At 43.1% G+C, this 23201-nt stretch overlaps 1 protein-coding gene across 9 annotated transcripts in view; it reads left to right on the top strand.

The window, feature by feature from the left end:
* Nucleotides 1–659: 659 nt before the first annotated feature.
* POC1A (POC1 centriolar protein A) overlaps nucleotides 660–23201 on the top strand; it is a 117768-nt gene continuing 95226 nt past the window's right edge. For 2 of the 9 annotated variants that reach the window (XR_006580766.1, XR_006580767.1), the window contains exons 1-4: nucleotides 7626–7789; nucleotides 8723–8807; nucleotides 11791–11962; nucleotides 16294–16473. Coding sequence is in view for 6 of the 9 variants with exons in the window: in XM_045022546.1 (XP_044878481.1) it covers nucleotides 7769–7789; nucleotides 8723–8807; nucleotides 11791–11962; nucleotides 16294–16473 (458 nt within the window). In the remaining 3 variants the exon portion in view is untranslated. Of the gene's footprint in view, nucleotides 679–7625; nucleotides 7790–8190; nucleotides 8281–8722; nucleotides 8808–9867; nucleotides 9986–11790; nucleotides 11963–16293; nucleotides 16474–23201 lie in introns of those variants that run through there. The other 7 variants (XM_045022546.1, XM_045022547.1, XM_045022551.1 and 4 more) reach the window with 6 other exon arrangements.

Raw genomic sequence — 23201 nt, 5'->3', positions numbered from 1 at the left:
CATGCCACTGCTCTATATTCTCATCAAAAGGTTCCAGTGGCCTGGTCAGAGTAGCCATGATTTTAGTTTCACTTCACAGTCAGTGCAAACAAGCAGTATTTTTATTTGTTTGTTTTGTACCTTGACTTCTACTTCCTTCTGTTACTGGAGCAGCACCAGGATCCCATCCTCGTCGCCACTTGTTATATCCTTGGGGGCAGCCGGTTTAGGAAGAAATCACTTGAGGCCAGACAGCAGACAGCTAACAAAACCACCATTTTATTTACAGACTCAGAGAACTCACCCAGCCGGCTGAAGCTGGCTGAGCTATCCCCTAATAATCTAACTCAGTTACCATAGGAACCAAAAACCATGACAACCAAATACACAACACATTCATTTCCTTCTGTCAGTCTCACTTCCATGCCCATTACCCAGACTCTCAGAATGTCTGGCCACCGCAAAGGCCTGATGCTGCAAGGTGCAGAACTCCTCACGGGTGGTGCTGAGCCCCCTGAACTACTTGTGGCTTCAGTGGGAGCTGAGGGTGCTGGCACCTTGCAGGATATAATAGAAAGTTGGCTGGGAAAAGGAGCTGCCAAGAGGTATCAGAAAGTGTGTGAGAGAACATCCTACTAGGAAGCCTAATCTCTGCTCCATCGCCCACCATCAGGGTGTAGACGTGGAGCCAGCCTGAAGGTATGTTTTCCAGAAGATTGAGATCCAGGATGATGTGACCTACAGAGGCCGAAAGATTTTTGACCCAGGGTACACACTACAGCTGTTTGGGAACAGCAAAATGTCTGTTCATTGGAAAAGCTGATTGGTCAAAACCAGAACTGTTTGAGAGGGAAAAGGTCTGTTTTGTTGACTCTCCCAATTTGAAAATGTTTCGGAGAAAAAGGTTTTTTAAATTGTCAGTACGGAGATAAAGGAAGAAGGAGGCACGTGTCAGGGCCCTAATTAGGCCCTGGGTGATGGCTACTTCCCGCCACCCAACACAGATGTAATGAGGTTGAGTAGTGCCCATGTAAGAAAAATTAAAACTACTGATTATTCCTCAGAAAAGGTTTTTAATGACTTTTGACTGTAAAGGCAACAGAGACAAAATAAGAAAAGGAAGAATAAAGACCAACACTGAATAAGGATTAATATAAATGGCAAGTTATACTGAAGACAAGCACAAGTACATGTAAAATTATTATTCATCAGCTACTTACTACTATTCTTAACACTATAGAGTACATGTAAAGTTATTATTCATTAGCTGCTTAATACTATTCTTAATGCTATAGTATCGATACAGACTTGAGATCAATTCAGCTCAAGCAAGCAGACTTCTTTACTCCATAAACTTACCCTGAATTTGTCCAAAAATACTTTATCCTTCAGTCAGCCGTTTTTCACACTGGTCAGGTACAGATAGTCGACAAGTGCACGTCCCTTCAGTTCAGGGGGTGTGGGTCAGGTTTCCCTTATGACCGAAACACACCACAGTCCCGTGCCTTCGTAGTTTTTATCTGATCTGCCGGCCATGTCTTAAAACAGGCCAACCAATTAGGATCAGCCAAATCTTTAATGTGGTTTGCGTTGTCGCTTTGGCTGTATAATTTATGCTTACTTATCTCCTTGTGTCGCTTTGACTGTATAATTTATGCTTACTTATTTCCTTGTAGCCAATTGTTTTAAATGTGGGTTAGACAAGCTGTGCCCGGGGGCACAACTTATCTCGCTTTATAGGAGTCAGCATACTGTGTTATCTGGTTGCAGCGTGTTTTGACCACAAGTTTTAGTTTACTTCTGCAAAGCGTGCCCTTTTTACCTCTGCAAAGTGTGCCCTTTTTAACTTTGCAAAGTGGAAGTCTGAGGCCTAACACTGACAATACCTTTGTTCATTTTAAACTTGGCATAGGGTGACCAGACAGCAAATGTGAAAAATCGGGATGGGGGTGGAGGGTAATGGGAGCCTATATAAGAAAAAGACCCAAAAATCGGGACTGTCCTTATAAAATCGGGACATCTGGTCACCCTAGCTTGGCAATACTTTTGTTCAGAGATTAATCACAGTCAGAATGGAACCTTTTGACATTTTTCTAAATGAAAAGTTTAATTTTCTGGTTTGAAATTACTTTTTCTTTCTAAATTTAATTTATTCAGACTTAAGAGAAGGTTATTTTTTTAAAAACAAAGGTCAGAATTGAAACAATGTTTTGAAATGATCAGAACAAAATGTTTTCATTGATCCAATTTAAAAAAAAATCAGATTATTGACAAGTGCAAATTATCAAGATTTTGACTTTTTGTCTTGACTCGAGATGGGGAGATTTTTTTGAAATTTCAAAAGCTCTTATGGGATGGGAAAACCATTTCCTGTACGGCTCTGGGTCCACTCTATGCACATAAAGCCCCTTTCCTCTGCCAGACCTGGGCAACCTTATTTAGTTAGGAACCAGCCTATGTAAGGCTCTTTAACAACTGATGTTATATATTAGTTATATATTTTTATTTCTTTTACTAGGTTTTTATCATTCTTTGTTATTTTGGATATTTTACTTGGTTGTTTGAAGGTGGATTTTCTTTCAGTTTAGAGTTTCAAAATAAAACAAAAATATCCTCAGGTGAATTTAAATCCGTCTCTGCATTCAAATAGTTATATTTGTAATAGAATGTGAAACTGTATTATACTGTTTAACTAGTAGGCGGAGCCATGTGTAATATACTTAAATCTGACAATAGCTGTTCCTGGCAGTGCATTAAATCTTATGGTGAACCCATCTCTGATTACTCCTGGGGGAATTCTGCACCAAAAAATTAAATATTATGTGCACAATATTTTCAATTCTGCAAAATTCTGCATATTTTATTTGTCAAAATAACACAATGTAATCACACCAGTTTCAATTATTTTTGGTCATTTGTTTCAAAATATCTGTCAGCAAGCATGTCTGTAACAATACAGACACCAACAACAAAAAAAAAAGATTCAGGAAATGTTTTTTGACAAATAGATTCCTTACTAGGCATATTAATTCAGAACTCCGAGCAATAATTCATTTACTGTATATACTCGATCATAAGTTGGTTTGTTTATAAGCTGACTCCCCCCCCCCCCCCCGCCGCCAAGATGGATAACTAAAAATGGAAAAATTTTATGATACATTCATAAGCCGACCCTATAATTCAGGGGTTGGCAAACTTTGGCTCTCAGGCCATCAGGATAAGCCACTGGCCGGCTGAGATGGTTTGTTTATCTCAAGCATCTGCAGGCACAGAGGTAAATCTAAGTAAACAAAGTGTCCTGGTCCACCAGTGGCATACCCTGATGGGCCAGGACAGCAATTGGTGGGGAAATTTTGTGGGGGGGTGGAGAAGCTGGGGGTTAGGGGAGTAACCCCTGTTACCACCCCCCACATGACCCCACCCCTAGCCCAGAACCCCCCCCACTCTCCCCATCCCATCCCTTCCCATCTTAGCTGGAGCGGGCCAGGGGAAGACGGCTCTGGCCTGGCCGGAGCTGCTCCAGCAGGCTGGGTGGCGTGGCCACAGCCTGCTCCGGTGGGCCAGACTGGTCAGTGCGGCTGCAGCCTGCTCTGGTGGGCCAGACCGGGCAGTGCGGCTGCAGTGTGCTCTGGTAGGTGGGCCAGGCAGCATGGCCGCAGCGTGCTCCAGTGGGCAGGACCAGGTGGCACGGCTGCAGCCTGCCAGCCCCAGAGCTGCAGCTGCTTTGGAGGCTGGGGGGAGAGCAGCATGTCCAGAAGTGGAGAGACTCTGGCCCTGCCTCTTCCCTTTTGGCTCTGCTACCTGTGCTGCCTCTCCTTGCTCCCTCTGTTGGGAGGAGGGGCTGTGTCCCACCTCTCCCTCTCTATACCCGTTCATAAGCCGACCCCCTTCTCTGGTGCTCCCCTTTTTTACTAAAAAAATTCAGCTTATGAACAAGTATATACGGTAAACTACAATACAGAACCGCATTTCCCACACCCCTCAGAAGCAGTGCAAAGGCTTAGGGGAGTTGGGTAAAGGAGCAGCTGAGGGAGAGGGATTGCTTGGAAGAAGCCTGGGTGTGAACTTGGAGGGTTGTTGCGTATAGGTGGGAAAAGTATGGAACAGGTTTTTAGCGGGGAGGGGGGGGCATGGAGGGACTGTTAGGGAGCTTTTCCCATGCAGACCCTGGCTGACCCCTAGCCTCTCCCATTCAGTCAGGCACATCTGTCCCTGTCTCCATGTGTCCCCGAGCCCCCATATGTCTTTGCACCCCCCGTCCTTGTGTCCCTGCACCCCCACTCAGAAACCCCCCATCCTTATGTGACCCTGAACCCCCTCCCCCGTCCCATGTGTCTCTGTGTCCCCACTCAGCCACTACTCTGTCCCTGTGTGGCCCTGCACCCCCACCCCTGTCTCCATGTGTCCCTGTGCCCCCACTCAGCCGCCCCTTGTCCCTAAGTAGCTCTACACCCTCTCCCCATCTGGCCTTGCACCTCCCTCCCTCCTGTGACCCTGTGCCTCCACTCCCATTCAGCCCCTGCCCCAGTCTGTCCTCCCCCACTAGCCCTTATGAGGCCCTGTCTGTGACCCCCCCCCCACCAGCAGCCCCACACTGTCTGTCTCCCCATAGCCCCTGTCTCCTGACAGGAGCTGTGAAGAATGCAGGCTCTTTCTCTTAACTAGCTGGCCAGGAGCTGCTGCTCTGTTCTATTGCCACAGTGCCATCTGGTGGGCAAAAGGTGGAACTGCAGCAACTTTCTGTCAGAAGCTTTTTTCTGCACAAAAATTTAAAAAATATGCACAGCTTATTAATTATGTATGCGCACAGTGGTACAGAATTCTCCCAGGAGTATCTGATGTATCTCTCTACAAAGGAAGCCCTGTAATCAGTGCATATCTGGTACAAGAGCCTGACCTGCAACCTACCATGTACAAGAAGTACATGACAATAATATTATTACGGAGCACCATCAGTGTAAACAGAACACCGAGGCAGACACACTTCTTGCTTCATAGAACAATTTTAAACTATAATAGGGGATGGACCCTTCAAAAATGCTTATGTGTAAGTGCTGACATCAATAAAGTTACTCGCAGTGGTAAGCACTATCTCTGCTGCTTAGTAAATGCTTGCAGAACTGGCTTCATGAACCACACTCTTTAGACACATGAAATACTGGGCGAAGCTCTGTTCTTGAGGCAATGCAGATTTTTTTTTTCAAAGTTAATGATCTGGGGAGCTTTTTGTGCTCAGCTGCATGGCAACATCTAGTAATGTGTATCTGTATCTCTGCCCTCAAAATGACACAGATGGCTGTCCTAATCAGGTCTGGCTGATGATTTCCAAAACACAATGGCAATCTGGATGGCTCATTGGATTAGCAGAGTTATAGAGCTTTTCATCCCTAGAGAATTAGTCTTGACTAAAATTACTAGTGATTGAATGTTACTGGAGAAGGCTGTCTGGTGGAAAAGTGTCTATCTCACTAAAGCCATCTCCACCATTGGAGCCTTCTCTAGGCAATCTCAGCAGAGAGCCCCAGGGCTTCAGGGGTTGGAATCTGAAGACTCTTCTGACACTATACAGCTGGCCAGAAAATGAAAATACCATCCCATAAAAAAATTAATGTTTTTGAAAAAATATTCATCCTGAATCAGGGCAAATGTCAAAAATGACAAAATTTCCAGAAAAAATCCATTTGGGTTCTCTCAGAAAAGAATTTGTTGCCTTTGCAGCTGTTCTCCTGGAGGCATCTCGTCAATTTCACTTTCTTCCTGCTTGCCGAAAGTGAAATTGGCAAAAGCCTTCTTGGCGGGCAGTCAGCCTCCATCATTTTGGTTTTTTAAGATGGAAAATCAAAAATTTTCAGGAAAATTGAAATGTTCTAACAAATTGTCAGCTAGCTCTACCTGGCAATTTCATCCAGCGGTGAGCAGCCCTTGGTGTAGTCACATCACTGCAAACCTCTAGCGCTGACATGCAAAACCATTCTAAGTCATGATTTGCTCCCTACCTGTTGCAGAGCTAGACCAGGGCAGGGGCAGCCCACAGCATGGCATGCAGGCGAGGGAATTGGGAGGCAGTGGCAATTGGGAGCACAGTTAGAGGGAAGCACCAGCAGAAATGGCCCTGGTGTGTGTGTGCAAATGTGCATGTGCCATTAAAAGTCCGGTTGTTGGTGTTGCAGGGCTAAGGCAGGCTAGACTCTACCTGTCCTGACACTGCGCTGCGCCCTGGAAGTGGCCAGCAGGTCCAGCTCCTAGGTGGGGGGGCCATGGGGCTCCGTGTGCTGCCCCCACCCCGAGCACTGGCTCCACACTCCCATTGGCCAGGAACCGTGGCCAATGGGAGCTATGGGGGCAGTGTCTGCAGGCGAGAGCAGCGCGCAGAACCACCTGCTGCACCTCTGCCTAGGAGCTGGACCTGCTGGCCGTTTCCGGGGTGCAGCGCGGAGTCAGGACAGGCAGGAAGCCTGCCTTAGCCCCTCTGCTGTGCCGCTGACTGGGAGCCGTTGGAGGTAAGCCTATGCCTTAACCCTGAGCCCAAACCCCTGCCCCAGCCCTGAGCCCCCCCACAACCCAGAGCCTCCTTCTTCACCCCAAACCCCTCATCCCCAGCCCCACTCCAGAGCCTGCACCCCAGGACAGAGCCCTCACCCTCCTCTGCACCCCAACCCCAGCCCAGAAACCCCTCCCATACCCTGACCCCCTCTGCCCCACCCTCAGCCTGGATCCCCCTGATGCACCCCAAGCCCCGTATCCCCGGCCCCACTCCAGGAACTGCACCCCCAGATAAAGCCCTCACCCCCTCCTGCACCCCAACCCCCCACCCCAGCCTGGAGTCCCCTCCCACATCTTGAACCCCTCATTTCTGGCCCCACCCCAGAGCCCGCACCCCCAGTTAGAGCCTTCACTCCCTCCAACACTCCAACACCCCAACACCCGTCCCAGTCCAGTGAAAGTGAGTGAGGATGGGGAAGAGTGAGCCATGGAGGAAGGGGGAATGTAGTGAATGGGGGGCAGGGCCTCAGGGAAGGAGTGGGACAGGGGGCATGGCCTCGGGGAAGGGATGGGGTTAGGGTGTTTGATTTTGTGTTATTAGAAAGTTGGCAACCCTCCTAACCTCCCCACTGAGCTGCCTGCGCCCAGATTGTCCCACACAGAATCCTTTCATCCCACACTGAGCTCCTCCATGTTTGGAGCCTGCCTGCCCCACACCTGGTGCGCCTGGCACAGAGGGGCAGGCCCAGGCCTTGTGCTGTGTCAGGGTTGGATGGAGCCTCACCAATGAGTCTATGTCCCCCCGGGCTGCAGGCTGAGTTCCCACCTTCGTGCAGCCAGTGGCCTGTGCTCCCCACTGTCATGCTGGAGCATCTGCATTTATTTATTGACAAATAAAAATTGCAGAATTTTAAAATATTGTGGACAGAATTTTTGATTTGTTGGTGGAGACTTTATTTTTTTTGGCATAGAATGCCCTCAGGAGTAACGTGTGAATTGCATGTGTGCACATGTGGTGTGTGTGTATGAACGTGTACATGTGAACAGTATGTGTGACGGAGCTCAAGTGTGCACAGCTGAAGGAACTGAGTGTGTAAGAACGAGTGCGCGCGCACGGCGCCCACGTTCCCCGCCCCAGCATGACGCCAAGCGAGCCCCGGGCCGCTTTTCCTGTCGGAGGCGAAGTTCGGCTCGGCCCGACCTTCCCTTTAAGGGCTGACGCCGTTACTAGGGCGGCCGGGGAGGCGCGGAAACTGAACCGGCGCTGCGGCCAGAGCGACAGGCCCGGCAGCTCCCGCCGCACGCTATGGCCGCCGCCGCCGGCCTGGTAGGGAGCCCCTGAGAGTGGGGCCGGGGGCTAAGTTTGTGGGGCTGGGGGAGCAGTTGGGCGGGGGGGCTAAATTTGCCGGGGCTGGGGTGGGGCCAGGGGCGAAGGGAGCGTGTTGCCGCCCTGTTAATATTGCAGAAAGTCATTGCCAACCGCAGAGCCGCCCGCCCCGCGGCCCCGCCTTTGCCCCCCCCCCCGGTAGGTGGTGGCAGTGCTCCGGGGGGGGGCTTTGCCGGGTCCCGCCCTGCAGGATACCGCAGCCTGGCCTGAGCTGCGGGGCGGGGCCTTGTGGGGTGCTCGGTGCAGCCCCCAGTCAGCTTGAAAAGGGGCGCGAACACTTTCCTGCCTGAGCTAGGGGCCGATTGGTTTAGGCACAGAGAGGGGGACAGGCAGTTACCGGATCCGCGAGGGTTTCCCTGCTGAGTCCTGGCGTTTTAAAAACCAAAACTATTTTTATGAATTCTTATTGAAATCATCCTCGCTTTTTGAAGGTGTCTTTTGCAACTAGGTTTATTGCTTTGTAGCCCAGTGGGCCAAAAATATACTTTGGTAGTTGGCCACCAATGTCTGGTGTCTCACAAATCTCATTAAGCATACAAATGATGTGAGATAGTGATGTTATAGCCACCCTGCTGCTATTTCTGGTCTTTCTGATCTGCTTCTCTTCTTTGCCCTTCCCCCACACCTTTCCTTCGATGTGCAACTGACTAGCTGCATATACTGTTTTTGTAATTATATGCATAATTATACAAGTAGTTGTATGTAGACTGTTTTATCACCCAATGCTGGGCTACTATTCTTTTGGAAATCTGGTCTTGAATATTTTAGGGTGGGGAAATTGCCAAGCCTTGTCATAAAAATATGTATTTTTTTTATTGTATTAAGGTCACTATTAACATTAGCCTATATTCTTTAAATTTTATTGTCTTTCAGGAGGATCCGTCTCTGGAGAAACACTTTAAAGGCCATCGAGATGCCATCACCAGTGTGGATTTCAGTCTCAATAAGAAACAATTGGGTAAATTATCTCTTTATGTTCTGACAGTCACCTCAAAAGTCTCTCCTTTTTTCAGGGAAATTAAAAGAGCTGCTGAGTTACAAAACAGGCTCAGAAATAATCACTTGTAGAGCACTGAAGAGTTATTTTCAAGTCTGAAAGGCCCACATTTTTGCTTACATTCTAGAAATGGCATTTTTAAGTGGTGTGCGTGAGTGCGTGTTTATCTTGACAAAGTTGCAAGGAGCATTGAGTGTTACACTGTGTCTTGCATATTTGTGTGCCTCACTTTACTCTGAAACCACTGTATGGCAAAACTTCAGTTCTACTTGGTGTGACTTAAACAAAGGCTTGTTTTCCATCTACTGTCCATTAATACAATGCATTGCATTGTAATCAGTTGTCTTTTCTGAGAACCAAATAGAAATTAACAGATGTCCGTTGGCCTACTACTTACATTGAGGCCCACTGTGCATTTTAGTACAGGAGAGAATTGCTATGTCTGTTGCAGAGGTGGTGAACAAAGAAATTATATGGCAAAGGTGTCCAGTAGACTCATACAGATACAGCAGGGCTAAACACCTTGAAATTCAGTAGTCCCAATAGGTTGTCAGAAGGCATATTTCAGTATCCCTTATCAGGACCCTTTGCTATGAAAATTAGGGATTATCAAAGTTTAGCATATTCTCTTAGGCTACATCTACATTACCCGCCGGATCGGCAGGTAGTAATCAATCTACTGGGGTCGATTTTATCGCGTTTCATCTAGACGTGATAAGTCAATCCCCGAATCGATGCCCGTACTCCACCTCGGCAGGAGGAGTAAGCGGAGTCGACAGGGGAGCCGTGGCAGTCGACTAGCCGCTGTGAGGATGGCCAGGTAAGTCAAACTAAGATACTTCGACTTCAGCTACGCGAATAACGTAGCTGAAGTTGCGTATCTTAGATTGATTTCCACTCGCCCCCAGTGTAGACCAGCCCTTAATTACCACTCCCTCCTACCCTGTTTCCCTTTTGTTTCTCAGTGGCTTCTTTATTCTTTTTTTGTTTCCTGTCTCCCTTCCCTTGCTCTTCTTTTTAGGTTCAGGCCAGCAACTGCAGAGCAAGAGCAGTGCTACAGTCCTACATAGCAGGTGCTGTGGGTACAGCACTTATATGAATGAAAATGCAGGCAGGAAGACTCAAAATATTTGAGTGAGGTATATTGAGTCAGCTACTCTATATTCAAGCAACCTGTACACTTCCCATCCTTTATATTTGATTCTTCATACATCTCTACCTCGATATAACGTGACCTGATATAACATGAATTCAGATATAATGCGGTAAAGCAGTGCTCCGGGGGTGGGGGGCTGCGCACTCAGGTGGATCAAAGCAAGTTCGATATAACGCGGTTTCACCTATAACGCGGTAAGATTTTTTTGGATCCCGAGGACAGCATTATATCGAAGTAGAGGTGTATTTTTAAGCTGAAGAAGTGAGCTTTCATTTAATGCCATTTTACTGGGGTGTTTACCCTACCCAATGCTATTAATGACTCACCAACAATAAACTGCAAAATACTGCTTATATCTCAAAGTGCTTTACAGAGATGGCTAAGTGCTATTTTTCCCCATGTCATAGATAGGGAAATTGTGGTACTGCAGTTAAGTAACTTCATCATACAGTGAATCAGTAGCATACTTAGGACTAGAGTCTCAGCCCTGTCCTCAATCCACATATGTTTAGCTGCCTTCTTTATTTTAATCCTAATGTTTTTAGGGAAAGGTGTCGCTGGCAAAAAGCCACTGAATGGAAATGTATGAACTTTTTCCCTTTAAAGGAACATGAATAATGGAACATCCCTGTCTGAAATGGGTCTAGGTTAATCCTGAATCCTATCCAAGAAAGGAGAGAGCTATTCTTTTTGTATTGAAATGACTGCGAAATAAAAGGATGTTTCCAGCAAAAGCTATTTGGTACTTTGCCACAACTGAAACGAACTAAAATCTACTTGTGATTATGATACTGTAGCATCTAAACCTAATATAAAAAACTAATCTGTTTTTTTTCCTAGGCATGTTTTATGTTCACTGGAGATATGTCCCACTTGGTGCTCTGACAGGGAGTTAAAGATGATGCTTTTTTCTGTTGACAGGCTAAGATTTTTATACCGCATAGTTGTCTGTTTGTTGTTTGTTTGCTTTAAAAAAACCCACAAAAAAATCAACTCCTTTCCCACAAAATTTCTGTAGTTTAAATGTAGGATTAGTTTGAAGAGGTATTTTAATTGTCACCATTTTAGAGGTTTGTTGTCTAATATTCAATGGCAACTTACAGAAAAATATCTGTGCCATTATACATCACAGTAAGTGTGCACTGCACTACGGACATATAAAACATGGCAGGCTGTAGGGGAAGCTGCACTTTCATCAGGGACAGTGGCATAGAGAAGGCTGGGAACATTCATCTGAAGCAGTGCCTCAGAAGGACATGTTGGTAACTGTGTAATCATAGAAAAGCCAGGTTCCTGGGGCACAAAGCACTGTCACAAGTGTGTGTGTTTTATATGTTGCTAATTTGCTGGGCTTGTCTGCTTTGTGTATCTACATTTGGATAATTAACCAAGCAAAGTCGTGATTGCTGTTTGCTCTCCAAAAAAAAAAAATATTTTGATGAAGAGACACTGAGTCTCAAATCTTAGAGCCTCAGCACATGTGTGTATTGCCTTCTATTGGAATAGCTCTTACAATATTTGTACTTTTTTGTTTGTTTACTGCAATAACAGAATTACATGAACTAATTGCCATGCCTACTTTCAATTAATAAGTGATTCTGAATGGTTGGTTTGAATTGCCAATAAAAAATAGAATTGTAGTGGTCTCCCAGGTTAACAAATGTCTTAATTCAGTGGAGAGACCCAGTGTTTGAAAGGGCTGAAATCTGTGCTGATCCCTTCAGTGTATATGATTGTTCCAGTGTACTAAGAGAAGATATTAAGTGAGTCTTTTTCCTCTAAATTTAGCAAGTGGCTCTATGGATTCGTGCTTGATGATCTGGAGTATGAGACCCCAAATGAGAGCCTATCGCTTTGTGGGTCACAAAGATGCAGTGATGTGTGTTCAGTTTTCACCTTCTGGCCATCTGGTGGCCTCAGGCTCCAGAGACAAAACTGTCCGTTTATGGGTTCCAAATGTGTAAGTATATCCTGCTTCCTAACTCTTTTATATTAGGTTGTGGTGTGTGATTTCCGTTGGCAGGAGTGCTCCAGTGTGGGAGTTGGGAATCAGTTATTTGCTAAAGGAAAAAATATTAGGTGATGCAACAGCCATTCTGCATAGAACTCTTCTATAAAGTGAATTTAGTCCTGAAGAAGATGCCAGCTTGTTAGCCCTAGAGACTGAAATCCTCTGTCTACAGAACAGGTCCAGCACAGACAATATCTGTAAACTTCCTGACACTGTAATACTGTACTTAAATAGTTACGTACTGGTGTCCCTCCCAGTTCATGTTTCATGGCTCATTAGTCCTTTGCTTTGCTCTGGCACTAACAAATACAGTGCTCAGGTTTTGTAATATAGGCATCTGTTCTAGGAGTTGGATTTCTGACTTGCTTGTTGTTGTCCCGCCAAACAATGGGTGACTTTTCATGACCTCTGGTTAATAACTCCCTGTCCCATTAATAGCAGAATGATGGTATATGGCTAAAACATAGGCCTGGAAGTCAGGAAACCTAAATTTTTTACGCTGTCATGGACTTGCATGAGACCTTACCCTTTCTGTGCCTCAGTTTTCGTAACTTCTAAAATTGTGATGGTGGCCTACCAAACTGGGAGATTAGAAGACTTAGTTTGATGTTTGTAATGTGCTTTGAAATGCTTGTCTGGCAGCTGCTAGCCATTATTTTTACCATTCCTCTAACCGTCCAGTCTGTCTGTGCTGCTGCCTTAAAATGATTGAAGTATGTTAGTTAGCCCAGAGCAGGCCCATCTACTACTCATCCAACTGAAATACACCGTAAGTGGCAAAGGCATGCTTGCAACATAGACTCAAATCACGCTTCTGTCTGCAACTTTTCTTTTTCTACAAGTAACATCTGTTGGACCTCTGTATGGAGCTGAGAATGTCTCCCTCCTCTTTCGCTAAACTGGGGAAGTGATCTTCCCCTTCATGTGGTAGCCAGCGTGAGGATTTGGGCCCAGAGAGCTGGGGAAGGGTGGCTTTCTGGGAAGTGCAACTGTTAAAGACTATAAAGAAATAGTGAGTCTGGGCCCTGAGAGGGAAGCAGACTCGTGGTGGGTCTCTCTTATTGGTGTTTGGTTTGCACTCTTTAGCAATTGAAACTAAACACAGCAGCCCAGGAAGTAGGGAAGATATTCTAAAATAAATCATTTCTATTTTTGTTGGAATGTTTTATGGCTATGAGTAATTTTTTTTGTTTGTTAACACAGTACTCCTAAATTAGCCTGTGCCCTAGTTCTTGCTATAATCTAGAAGTGTCAGATTTAAAAAATCCAGAATCTATTTGCTAGAAGAATAAAACAAAACTAGATTCCCTCCTTGCCCCCCTCAAGTCTTGAGACCCATTTTAAAAAAACCCTCTTATTCATAAATTAATAGGCTCTCTTGTAAATTCTTTAAATTTTTGTTATGTACTCAGTGCATCTTCCCTAAATGTATTACTCTATTATTCGTATATAACAAAAGTTTAATCCCTGCTTTTAGTGCAAATCTCAATTTGTCTTTTAATATGGAGGTGCCATTGTACCTTCATAATGACAGCATGACTGTACAATAGATCCATTTTACAGTGAAATTGGATAAAGTTAAGCTATACTTACATTGAAGCAGGATGAAAATATGCAGATTGCAATTTCAGTTATAGTTAACTTCTGTTTAGTAGAACTTCCCTGGAAGAAATATGACACACTTGTATATAAAAACATGTATATTATTTAAGACACTAGATAAATTATATTTGATTAAAATTTAACCTCATTGTTCATCCATCTAGACAAAAAAAAAAAGGGAGTGACAGTTTCTTCTTCTGCGTCCAGAGCCTGGCTGCTAATATATGTAATCCTGAAAATAAATTCAACAAAAAAACACCACTTACTGGAGTTCTTGGAAGTAAATGTGTAAATTGTGTGGAAAGACTAGATCTTCTGAGGAGGCTGAATTTAAATGAATTGTGCTGGATGAAATCTCAGTGCCTTGAAAATATCAGTTCAGTGATTGAAGCTGTATGTGTGGTTGCCATCTTAGAAGTAAACTAGAATGGAAAGGCAATTATTCCACTTCTGCCTGTCTTGAGGCAGCTCATTATGTGGCAACTTTCAGTACTGTTGATTTGTGTGTGTATGGTTGTTATCAATCACTGAACTTCTATAACTATACTCAAGGAAAATATCAAGTTTAAGTCAGATGCCTCTTTAGGGTGTTAAATTCACAGCTTGATTAAATGTAGTCCAATGAATGCACTGCAATATCTTTAGTGAGGGGAGAACTTAAAAAGCAATAAGGATAGTCTTGAGTAACCTAACAAAACATGAAGGTCAGTAGCATTGCTGTTAGTGTTGTACTGTGTGAGAAGGTCTTGACTTCATTAAAAATGAAGGTAGTTAGTTCAGAAATTTTCAGTACCAAATTAACATTTGCATGTCTTGCTCTGAAAACATGGATTTTATCCATTTTGAGATTCATTCATTCGTTCCTTCTCCTTCCTCTTCAGATCTTCCTTGATCCCACTTATCCTGTTCTCTAATCCAGGGTTTTTTTTAAAATTAATTAGTAAAAAAAAATTTAAACTAAATGACACACTTTTTTTTCTACCCTTATTATGAGCATTTACAATGATGATTGTGACCGTGTCTGGAGACCTTATCTTATTATCAAGCAAGCATGGCAAGATCAGGGAATTAAGGGTGGGCTCACCCAGGAGGGCTGGCTGCTGAATGCCTTGTGAGGTTCTCAGGAGTGAACCAGTGAGCTCTTATAATCTGCTCCTTGGTGGATAAGGGGTTATGTTTTTCCAAAGAAGCAGAGATCTACACTAGATGGAGAAAGGTGGTCTTGGTAAAATACTTGGGGCCCCTGCAAACTGTTCTCAGCAAATGGACCCCCTTTGAATTAAGTGGGGCTGTATATGGGTGCAGAGTTTGTCTGCAGGGAATAGATTACAGAATTGGGGCCTTAGGTTTGTTGTTGGACCATGTTTACAAATCTTGCCACTTCACACTGCTATTATTTAATTTAAATGCCAATTTGAAGCTTTTTGAGTTGGCAAGAAAAAATAGTTACCAATAGACTCTTTTTAAAACTAGGGAATATTCTATATAGCTTTCAGAACCCAGAATTCCCTGTCCCTTGTCAACCTTAAAGACTTGAGGCCACCAGTCTTCTGGCAGATTAGGACTGGATGGGATTTATTTTGGAGCCAGTCAAATGGGGGTTTGCTGTTGAAAGATAAGAGAAAGCTGTCTCTTCCCAGGGCCTGAGTGCATTCCTTCTGCAGCACTTCATGTCTCTCTTTTTTTTTTTTTTTTTTTTTTTTTTTTTTTTATTTAAGAATCCAAGGGTTCAAGAATCTGGTAACCGAACCTGGATTTCCAGTTACAGCACTTGGGAGCTGGTCCATTAAATATTAGCTTTAATGAGAAAACCCCACCACTTCTCTCATTCAGCTCTTGGCTTGAGCTCTTCGATCGTTCAGCATTGTGCTACTGCTAGCCCACTCTATACTAGGGAGTGGTGCAGGACTGGTAGCCTACCAGGCACCTATTGAATCCTGAAATTCTCTGAATTTTGTTCTGCAGTCTTGTATTTGTTTGCCAGAAAAATACCTTCTGCACTACTTTGAAAATGTTGGTGAGAGGAAGAACTAATAATATTAAATTCTGTAGCTTGTTTGTGTTTTTTAAATTGGTCTCACTTTGTCCACTTCTCGTATTTCTGATTAAAAGTAACTCATGTATTTCTCAGAAGATGCTGTGTAGGAAAAGTATTTGCTGTAATATTAGACACACTTCCATTTGGTATCAATGGTTTATCTGACTATAATTGAAACTCTCCTTTATACCTTTCTTTTTCCTCATTGCAGTGACAATTAAGACCTGATGTCAGCCCAGAAATTCAGCCACTATTGTTCTTGTCTTTGTATACTGATTGAGCATCACTGATGTAAACAGTCTTTTTAGCAGACTATTTGATTTACACTAATTAAAAACATGTCCTTTTTCTTACCTCTGTATAGACAACACAAACATAAATTGTCTCAAGTTAGGATGGGCTCCAGTAACTAAAATCAAACAGAGCAGTTTCTTTTAGTGCTATGTTTTGTATAGTTCCTAAACACTTGTCTGCTCAGGATAGGTCAACAGTTTCCTCCTAACATAAATGTATATGGTGTCCATAGAAATAGCGGTTAGAAACACTCTGTCTAGTGTACACAAACTTCAGGCTGTTTAGAACATAGTGTCTTAGCCTCTTGTGAAACTTAAAAAAATCATTCACTCCTTTTTCTACCCAGCAAAGGAGAATCTACTGTGTTCAAGGCTCATACGGCAACTGTAAGAAGCGTTCAGTTCTCCAGTGATGGACAGTCCTTGGTTACAGCTTCTGATGACAAAACAGTCAAAGTATGGACAGTTCACAGACAGAAATTTCTCTTTTCCTTGAGCCAGCACATAAACTGGGTTCGCTGTGCCAAGTAAGTACAACCTGCCAGCAAAAAACAGTGGTGGTGATGTATGTCTTAAAACAAAGAGTGCATTCAACATGTGGCTTTGGTGTAACAACCTTGCCTTATGCTTCAAATCAGTCCTGAGCTGAAGTAATTTTGAACAGGTATAGAGATCCATATATCCTCGTTGCCCAACCCCCAGGTAGATGCGACTTCTAAATTTTTTTCTTTAGCAGTTGGATTTGTGATGACTGGGAGAACTGCATGGAGAGTTGCCTGCTGGGTGCAAAAGTTGCAGACCTCTTGAGATACCTAGATAGACTTGTAAGCGGTGCTGGGGAGGAACCAGTAGTCATAGTACATGACATAGGGAAAGATAGGAGAGAGAGGTCCTGGAGGCTGAATTTAGGGCAGTAGGTAAGATAATTTTTTTGTTTTGTTTTTTGTTTTTAAGTCCTCCATGATAGCATTCTCTAAAATGCTTCCAGTTCTATGTGCAGTGCCAGTTTGATAGTCAAACAATGGGGTCTCAATGCCAGCTGAGACTATGGTGTCGGGAGGAGGGATTTAGGTTCATTAGAAACCGGGGAACCTTTTGGGAAAGGAGGAGCCGATGCAGGAAAGACTGGTTCGACCTAAACCAATATGGAATGAGATTGCTGGCATGTAAAATTAAAAAGCTTGTAGTGGAGTTTTTAAACTAGGACTGGGGGAAAGCCATCAGGTATAAAGGTGCACACAGTTTGGACAGACACATCCCTGAGGAGAGGATTTATTAAAGTGTACACTAGTCTAATAAAGAGGAGACAATAGAAGTTGATAAAGTAGTTAGGCACTGAAGAGAAACAGTCAAACAAAGGCAGATAACTAGATATTGACAAACTTTATAAATGCTTGTATACAAATACAAGAAGTCTAAATAGTAAGATGGTTGAACTTGAGGTATTAAATGAGGATATTGTTATAATAGGCATCATGGGAATTTTGCCATTGTTCCATCATAGGACATGGTAAAACCACTGTACAGAAAATATAGGAATGACAGAGTAGGTCTTACTGGTGGGGGAGTGGCAGTATATGTAGGGGAATAAAAGCATAGAGTCAATTATAGTAACAATCTTAAATGAATCAAACAGTATAATATTTCTTTGGATGGAAATTGTGTGCTTGAATAATAAGACTATATCAGTAGGAATATCCTGCTGGCAACCTGATCAAGATGGTAAGGGTGATTGTGAAATGCTCAGGGAGATTAGAGTGGCTACAAAAAACAGAAAATCCAGTAATGGGGGATTTCAGATATCCCCATGTTGACTGGGTATGTGTCATCGCAGGATGGGATGCAGAGATAAATGTTTCTAAACACCACTAATTTGCTTCTTGGAGCAGCTAGTTGTGGAACCCACAAGGGGAGAGGCAATTCTTGATTTAGTCCTAAATGGTGCACAGGATCTGGTCGTAGAGGTGATTATAGCTGAACCGCTCGGTAATAGTGACCATAATGTAATTAAATTTAACATACTTGGGGGGGAAATCCAATGAAAATGACCACAGTAGCATTTAATTCAGTGGTTCTCAAACTTTTGTAGTGGTGACCCCTTTCACCACTACAAGTGACACCCCTCCCACCCCCCATTAAAAACACACTTTTATATCTAACACTATTATAAATGCTGGAGGCAAAGCAGGGTTTGGTGGTCGTGGCTGACAGTTCGCAAACCCCCATTTAATAGCCTCATGACTCCCCTTTTTCAAGTTAAATCAGCGCTTCTCAAACAGGAACTACAAAAGAATGAGGAAATTAAAAGGGACAGTCGCAAGCTCTATGGAAACGTTAAAAACACCATAATATAGGCTCAAACTATGTGTACCCTTTTACTGTGTGTGGTTGTGGGGTTTTTTTTGTTTGTTTGTTTTTTTTAGGACCCAAAAAAAATGCCACCGTGGCTAAACAACCGGGTGAAAGAGGCGGTTAGAGGCAAAAAGGCATTCTTTTAAAAATTGGAAGTCAAATCTCACTGAGGAAAATAGAAAGGAACCTAAACTCTGGCAAGTCAAAAAATATTAGGCTGGCCAAAAAAAAAATTTAAAGAGCAACTAGCAAAACCACAAAAAGTAACAGCTAAATTTAAGTACATCAGAAGTAGGGCAAAGCCCACCAAACAGTCAGTGGAGCAACTGGATGATGGAGGTGCTAAAGGAGAATTCTAGGAAGCTTAGGCCATTGTGGAGAAGCTAAATGAATTCTTTGGTTCAGTCTTCACTGCAGAGGATGTGTGTGAGTTTGTCACACCTGAGACATTCTTTTTAGGTGATGCATCTGAGGAACTGTGTCAGACTGAGGTGTCATTAGAGGAGGTTTTGGAACAACTTGATAAATTTAAACAATAAGAAGTCACCAGGACCACATGGTATTCACCCAAGAGTTCTGAAGGAACTCAAATATGATATTGCAGAATTGTTAACTGTGGTATGTAGCTTATCCTTTAAATCGGCCATGGTACAGTCGACTGGAGGATAGCTAATGTAACACCCATGATTTAAAAAGTTTCCAAAGGCAATCCTGGCAGTTACAGGCTGGTAAACCTAACTTCAGTACCAGGAAAATTGGTTGAAACTATAGTAGAGAACAGAATGATCAGACATATAGATGAATACAATATAGTGGGGAAGAGTCGAGCTGGCTTTTGTAAAGGGAAATCATGCCTCACCAATCTATTAGAATTCTTTGAGGGAATCAACAAACATGTGGACAAGGGTGATCCAGTGGATATAGTGTATTTGGACTTTCAGAAATGCTTTGACAAGGTCTCTCACCAAAGGCTCTTAAGCAAAGTAAGTAGTCATGGGATAAGAGGGAAGGTCTTTTCGTGGATCAGTATCTGGTTAAAAGATAGGAAAGAGAGGGTAGGAATAAACAGTCAGTTTTCAGACTGGAGAGAGGTAAATAATGAGGTCCCCCTAGAATCTGTACTGGGCCCGGTGCTGTTCAATACATTCATAAATGATCTGGAAAAAGGGGTTAACAGTGAGGTGGCAATGGTTGCAGACAATACAAAATTACTCAAGATAACTAAGTCCAAAGCAACCTGTGAAGAATTACAGAAGGATCTTTAAAAACTGGGTGACTGGGCAACGAAATAGCAGATACAATTCAATGTTGATAAATTCAAACTAATGCACACTGAGTAACACAATCCTAACCATACATACAAAATGATGGGTGTGATGGGTTCTGTCACAGAGACCCCCTTGGGGCTGTCACTTGATGTGCTGAAACTACCTCTGAGCCCATTTTCTCTGATGGCTTGGGACTCCAGAAGTTCTCCCTGGCTTGAGCCTGCTGCAACACAGACCCAGCATCTGAACCATGCCCCTAAAATCTGCAAACTTAACTGAAAACAGCCCAGCAAGTATTCCAGTCTTCAGCACCCAGACACCCAGCTCCCAATGGGTTCAAGCCCCAAATAAATCAGTTTTATTCTGTATACATTTTATACAGAGTAAACTCATAAATTGTCTGCCCTCTCTAACACTGATAGAGAGAGATGCACAACTGTTTGCTCCCCCAGTTTATTAATCACTTACTCTGGGTTTATTAATAAACAAAAGTGATTTTATTAACTTTAAAAAGTAGGATTCAAGTAGTTTCAAGTAATAACAGACAGAATAAAGTAAGTTACCAAGCAAAATAAAACAAAACACACAAGTCTAAGCCTAATACATTTAAGAAACTGAATACAGGTAAATCTCACCCTCAGAGATGTTCCAATAAGTTTCTTTCACAGACTAGACTCCTCCTTAGTATGGGCCCAATCCTTTCCCCCTGGTACAGTTCTTGTTAGTTCCAGCTCAGGTGGTGGTTAGGGGTTTTCTCATGACTGGCAGCCCCCTTTGCTCTGTTCTACCCCCTTTTAATCTTTGGCACAAGGTGGGAATCTTGTCTCCCTAGATTCCCACCCCTCCTTTTAAATGGAAAAGCACCAGATTTAAGATGGATTCCAATACCAGGTGACATGGTCACATGTCACTGTATGACATCCTTCTTCATTACCTAGTAGCTGGGAGACACTTACACAGGAAGGCTTGCAGGTAAACAAACCCATTCACAGTTCATTGATTCTGAAGCACCCTTAATGGCTTCCACTTAACATGTTTACATCAGTAATACAAGTGTATATCTTATTCTCCTAACTCCAGACATAGAAATAATACATGCAAACAAATAGGATGAACACACTGAGTAGATCATAAGCTTTGTAGTGATACCTTACAAGAGACTTTTTGCATAAAGCAAATTCCAGTTACATTATATTCACACTCATAAGCATATTTTCATAAACATATGGAGTGTAACATCACAATGGGTTCTATACAGGGTGTTGTCACTTAAGAAAGATCTTGGAGTCGTGAATAGTTCTCTGAAAACATCTTAATGTGCAGTGGCAGTCAAAAAAGCTTACAGTGTTATGGACCATTAGGAAAGGGATGGATAACAAGACAGAAAATATCCTAATACCCCTATATAAACCCATGGTACTCCCACACCTTGTGTGCAGTTTTGCTTTTCCCATCTCAAAAAAGATATATTAGAATTGGAAAAGGTACAGAAAAGGGCAACAAAAATGATTATGGGTATGGAACAGCTTCCATCTGAGGAGAGATTAAAAAGGCTGGGACTTTTCAGCTTGGAAAAGAGATGACCTCAGAGTGAATATGATAAAGGTCTAAACATTGTGACTTGGTGTGGAGAAAGTGGATAAGTAAGCAAGTTGAAAACGAAAGGAAGTACTTTTTCATACAGTTGTACAGTCAACCTATGAAACTTGTCAGAGGATGTTGTGAAGGCCAAAAGTATAACTGGATTAAAAAAACATTAGGTTCCCATCCAGGAATCACTCAAATTGCCCTGTTCTGTTCATTCCCTCTGAAGCATCTGGCACTAGTTGCTGTTGGAAGACAGGCTACTGGGCTAGATGGACCATTAGTCTGACCTAGTATGGCCACTCTTGTGATCTTTTCTGTCCAGAAGAGAAGCTAACTGTCTAGTTACTTCAGCCCTATTTCACTACTTCTTACCTTGATGCACTTCTGTTTCACTTCTTCATACCCTGATGGGATATCAGAAATAGTGTTATCCCCATTGTGACAGGTTGAATCACAGAAACCCCTTTGGGACTGCCAACTGATGGGCTGAGACTACTTCGAACCCATTTTCCCTGGCAGCTTGGGACTCCAGAACCTTGCCTTGTTTGAGCCAGACACGCTTGTCTGCTGCAAACCCAGACCAGGTCTGAACCACGTCCCCTAAACGCTGCAGGCTTAACTGAAAGCAGCTAACAGAAGTGTTCCTGTTTCTAACACTCAGATGCCCAGCTCCCCATGGGGTCCAAACCCCAAATAAATCCATTTTACCCTGTATAAAGCTTATACAGGGTAAACTCATAAATTGTTTTCTCTTTATAACACTGATGGAGAGAGATGCACAGTTGTGTCTCTCCCCCACCCCCCCACCGGTATTAATATATACTCTGGGTTAATTAATAAGTAAAAAGTGATTTTATTAAATACAAAAAAGTAGGAGTTAAGTGGTTCCAAGTAATAACAGACAGAGCAAAGTGAATTACCAAGCAAAATAAAATAAACCATGCAAGCCTATGCCTAATACAGTAAGAAAGTGAATACAGATGGAATGTCACCTCCAGAGATGTTTCAATAAGCTTCTATCACAGACTGGATACTTTCCTAGTCTGGGCACAATCCTTTCCCCTGGTACAGCCCTTATTCCAGCTCAGGTGGTAGCTAGGGGATTTCTCAGCCCCCTTTGTTCTGTTCCACTCCCATATATAACTTTTGCACAAGGCGGGAATCCTTTGTTCCTCTCTGGGGTTCCTCTCCCACCCCCCGCCAAAAAAAAATAAAATGGAAAAGCACCAGGTTTAAGATGGATTTCAGTACCAGGTGCCATGGTCACATGTCCGGTGAGACCCCAAGCCTTCATTCCTCCCAGCCTGACTCACAGGAAGGCCTGCAAGCAAACAGAGCCATCCACAGTCAAATTTACGTCAAGATTCCAAACCACTGTTAATGGCCTACACTTTTCATAATTACAGTAGGCCCTCAGAGTTGTATTTCATATTTCTAGTTTCAGATTCAAGAATGATACGTACATACAAATAAGAGGACTGCACTCAGTAGATTATAAGCTTTGTAATGATACCTTACATGCGACCTTTTGCATGAAGCATATTCCAGTTACATTATATTCACACATTAGCATATTTTCATAAAATCACATAGAGTGCAACGTCACATCCGTTGTGTTATATACATGGCCATAATTCTTTCATTGCAAGCTAAAGCCTTAATCCTGTAAAGATTTATGCATGTGAGTAGATGTGTTGATCTCAGTGGTCCTACTTGTTGGAGAGGGCGGCTTAAGGTTGCACTTGTCTGGTACTGTCAAACAGTATTTCTAATGCTACAGTTACTGTTATCTAGTTTGAACTTCTCCTAACAGCCTTAACCAGAAATATAGGCATTTTGAGGACAAATAAATTACCTTTCCTACTGGTAGTGAATCTAGAAATTGTCCGAAGCAGTGCCTAGAAATGAAGCACTTGAAACGGCCTTAAATGGAAACAAGTGGGATAGATGATCTGAGATCAGTTTAACCATTTTTCTGAAGTTATTTAATCTATCTGCATGCTGTTCAATAATTTCAGTCCTTTTAGGTTGCTTTTCTCAGTAATAAT

This window comes from Mauremys mutica, chromosome 7, assembly GCF_020497125.1.
Source record: "Mauremys mutica isolate MM-2020 ecotype Southern chromosome 7, ASM2049712v1, whole genome shotgun sequence".
Lineage (NCBI taxonomy): Eukaryota > Metazoa > Chordata > Testudines > Geoemydidae > Mauremys > Mauremys mutica.
Note: the sequence above shows the minus strand (reverse complement) of the source record. Positions and strands in the feature narration are given on the sequence as shown.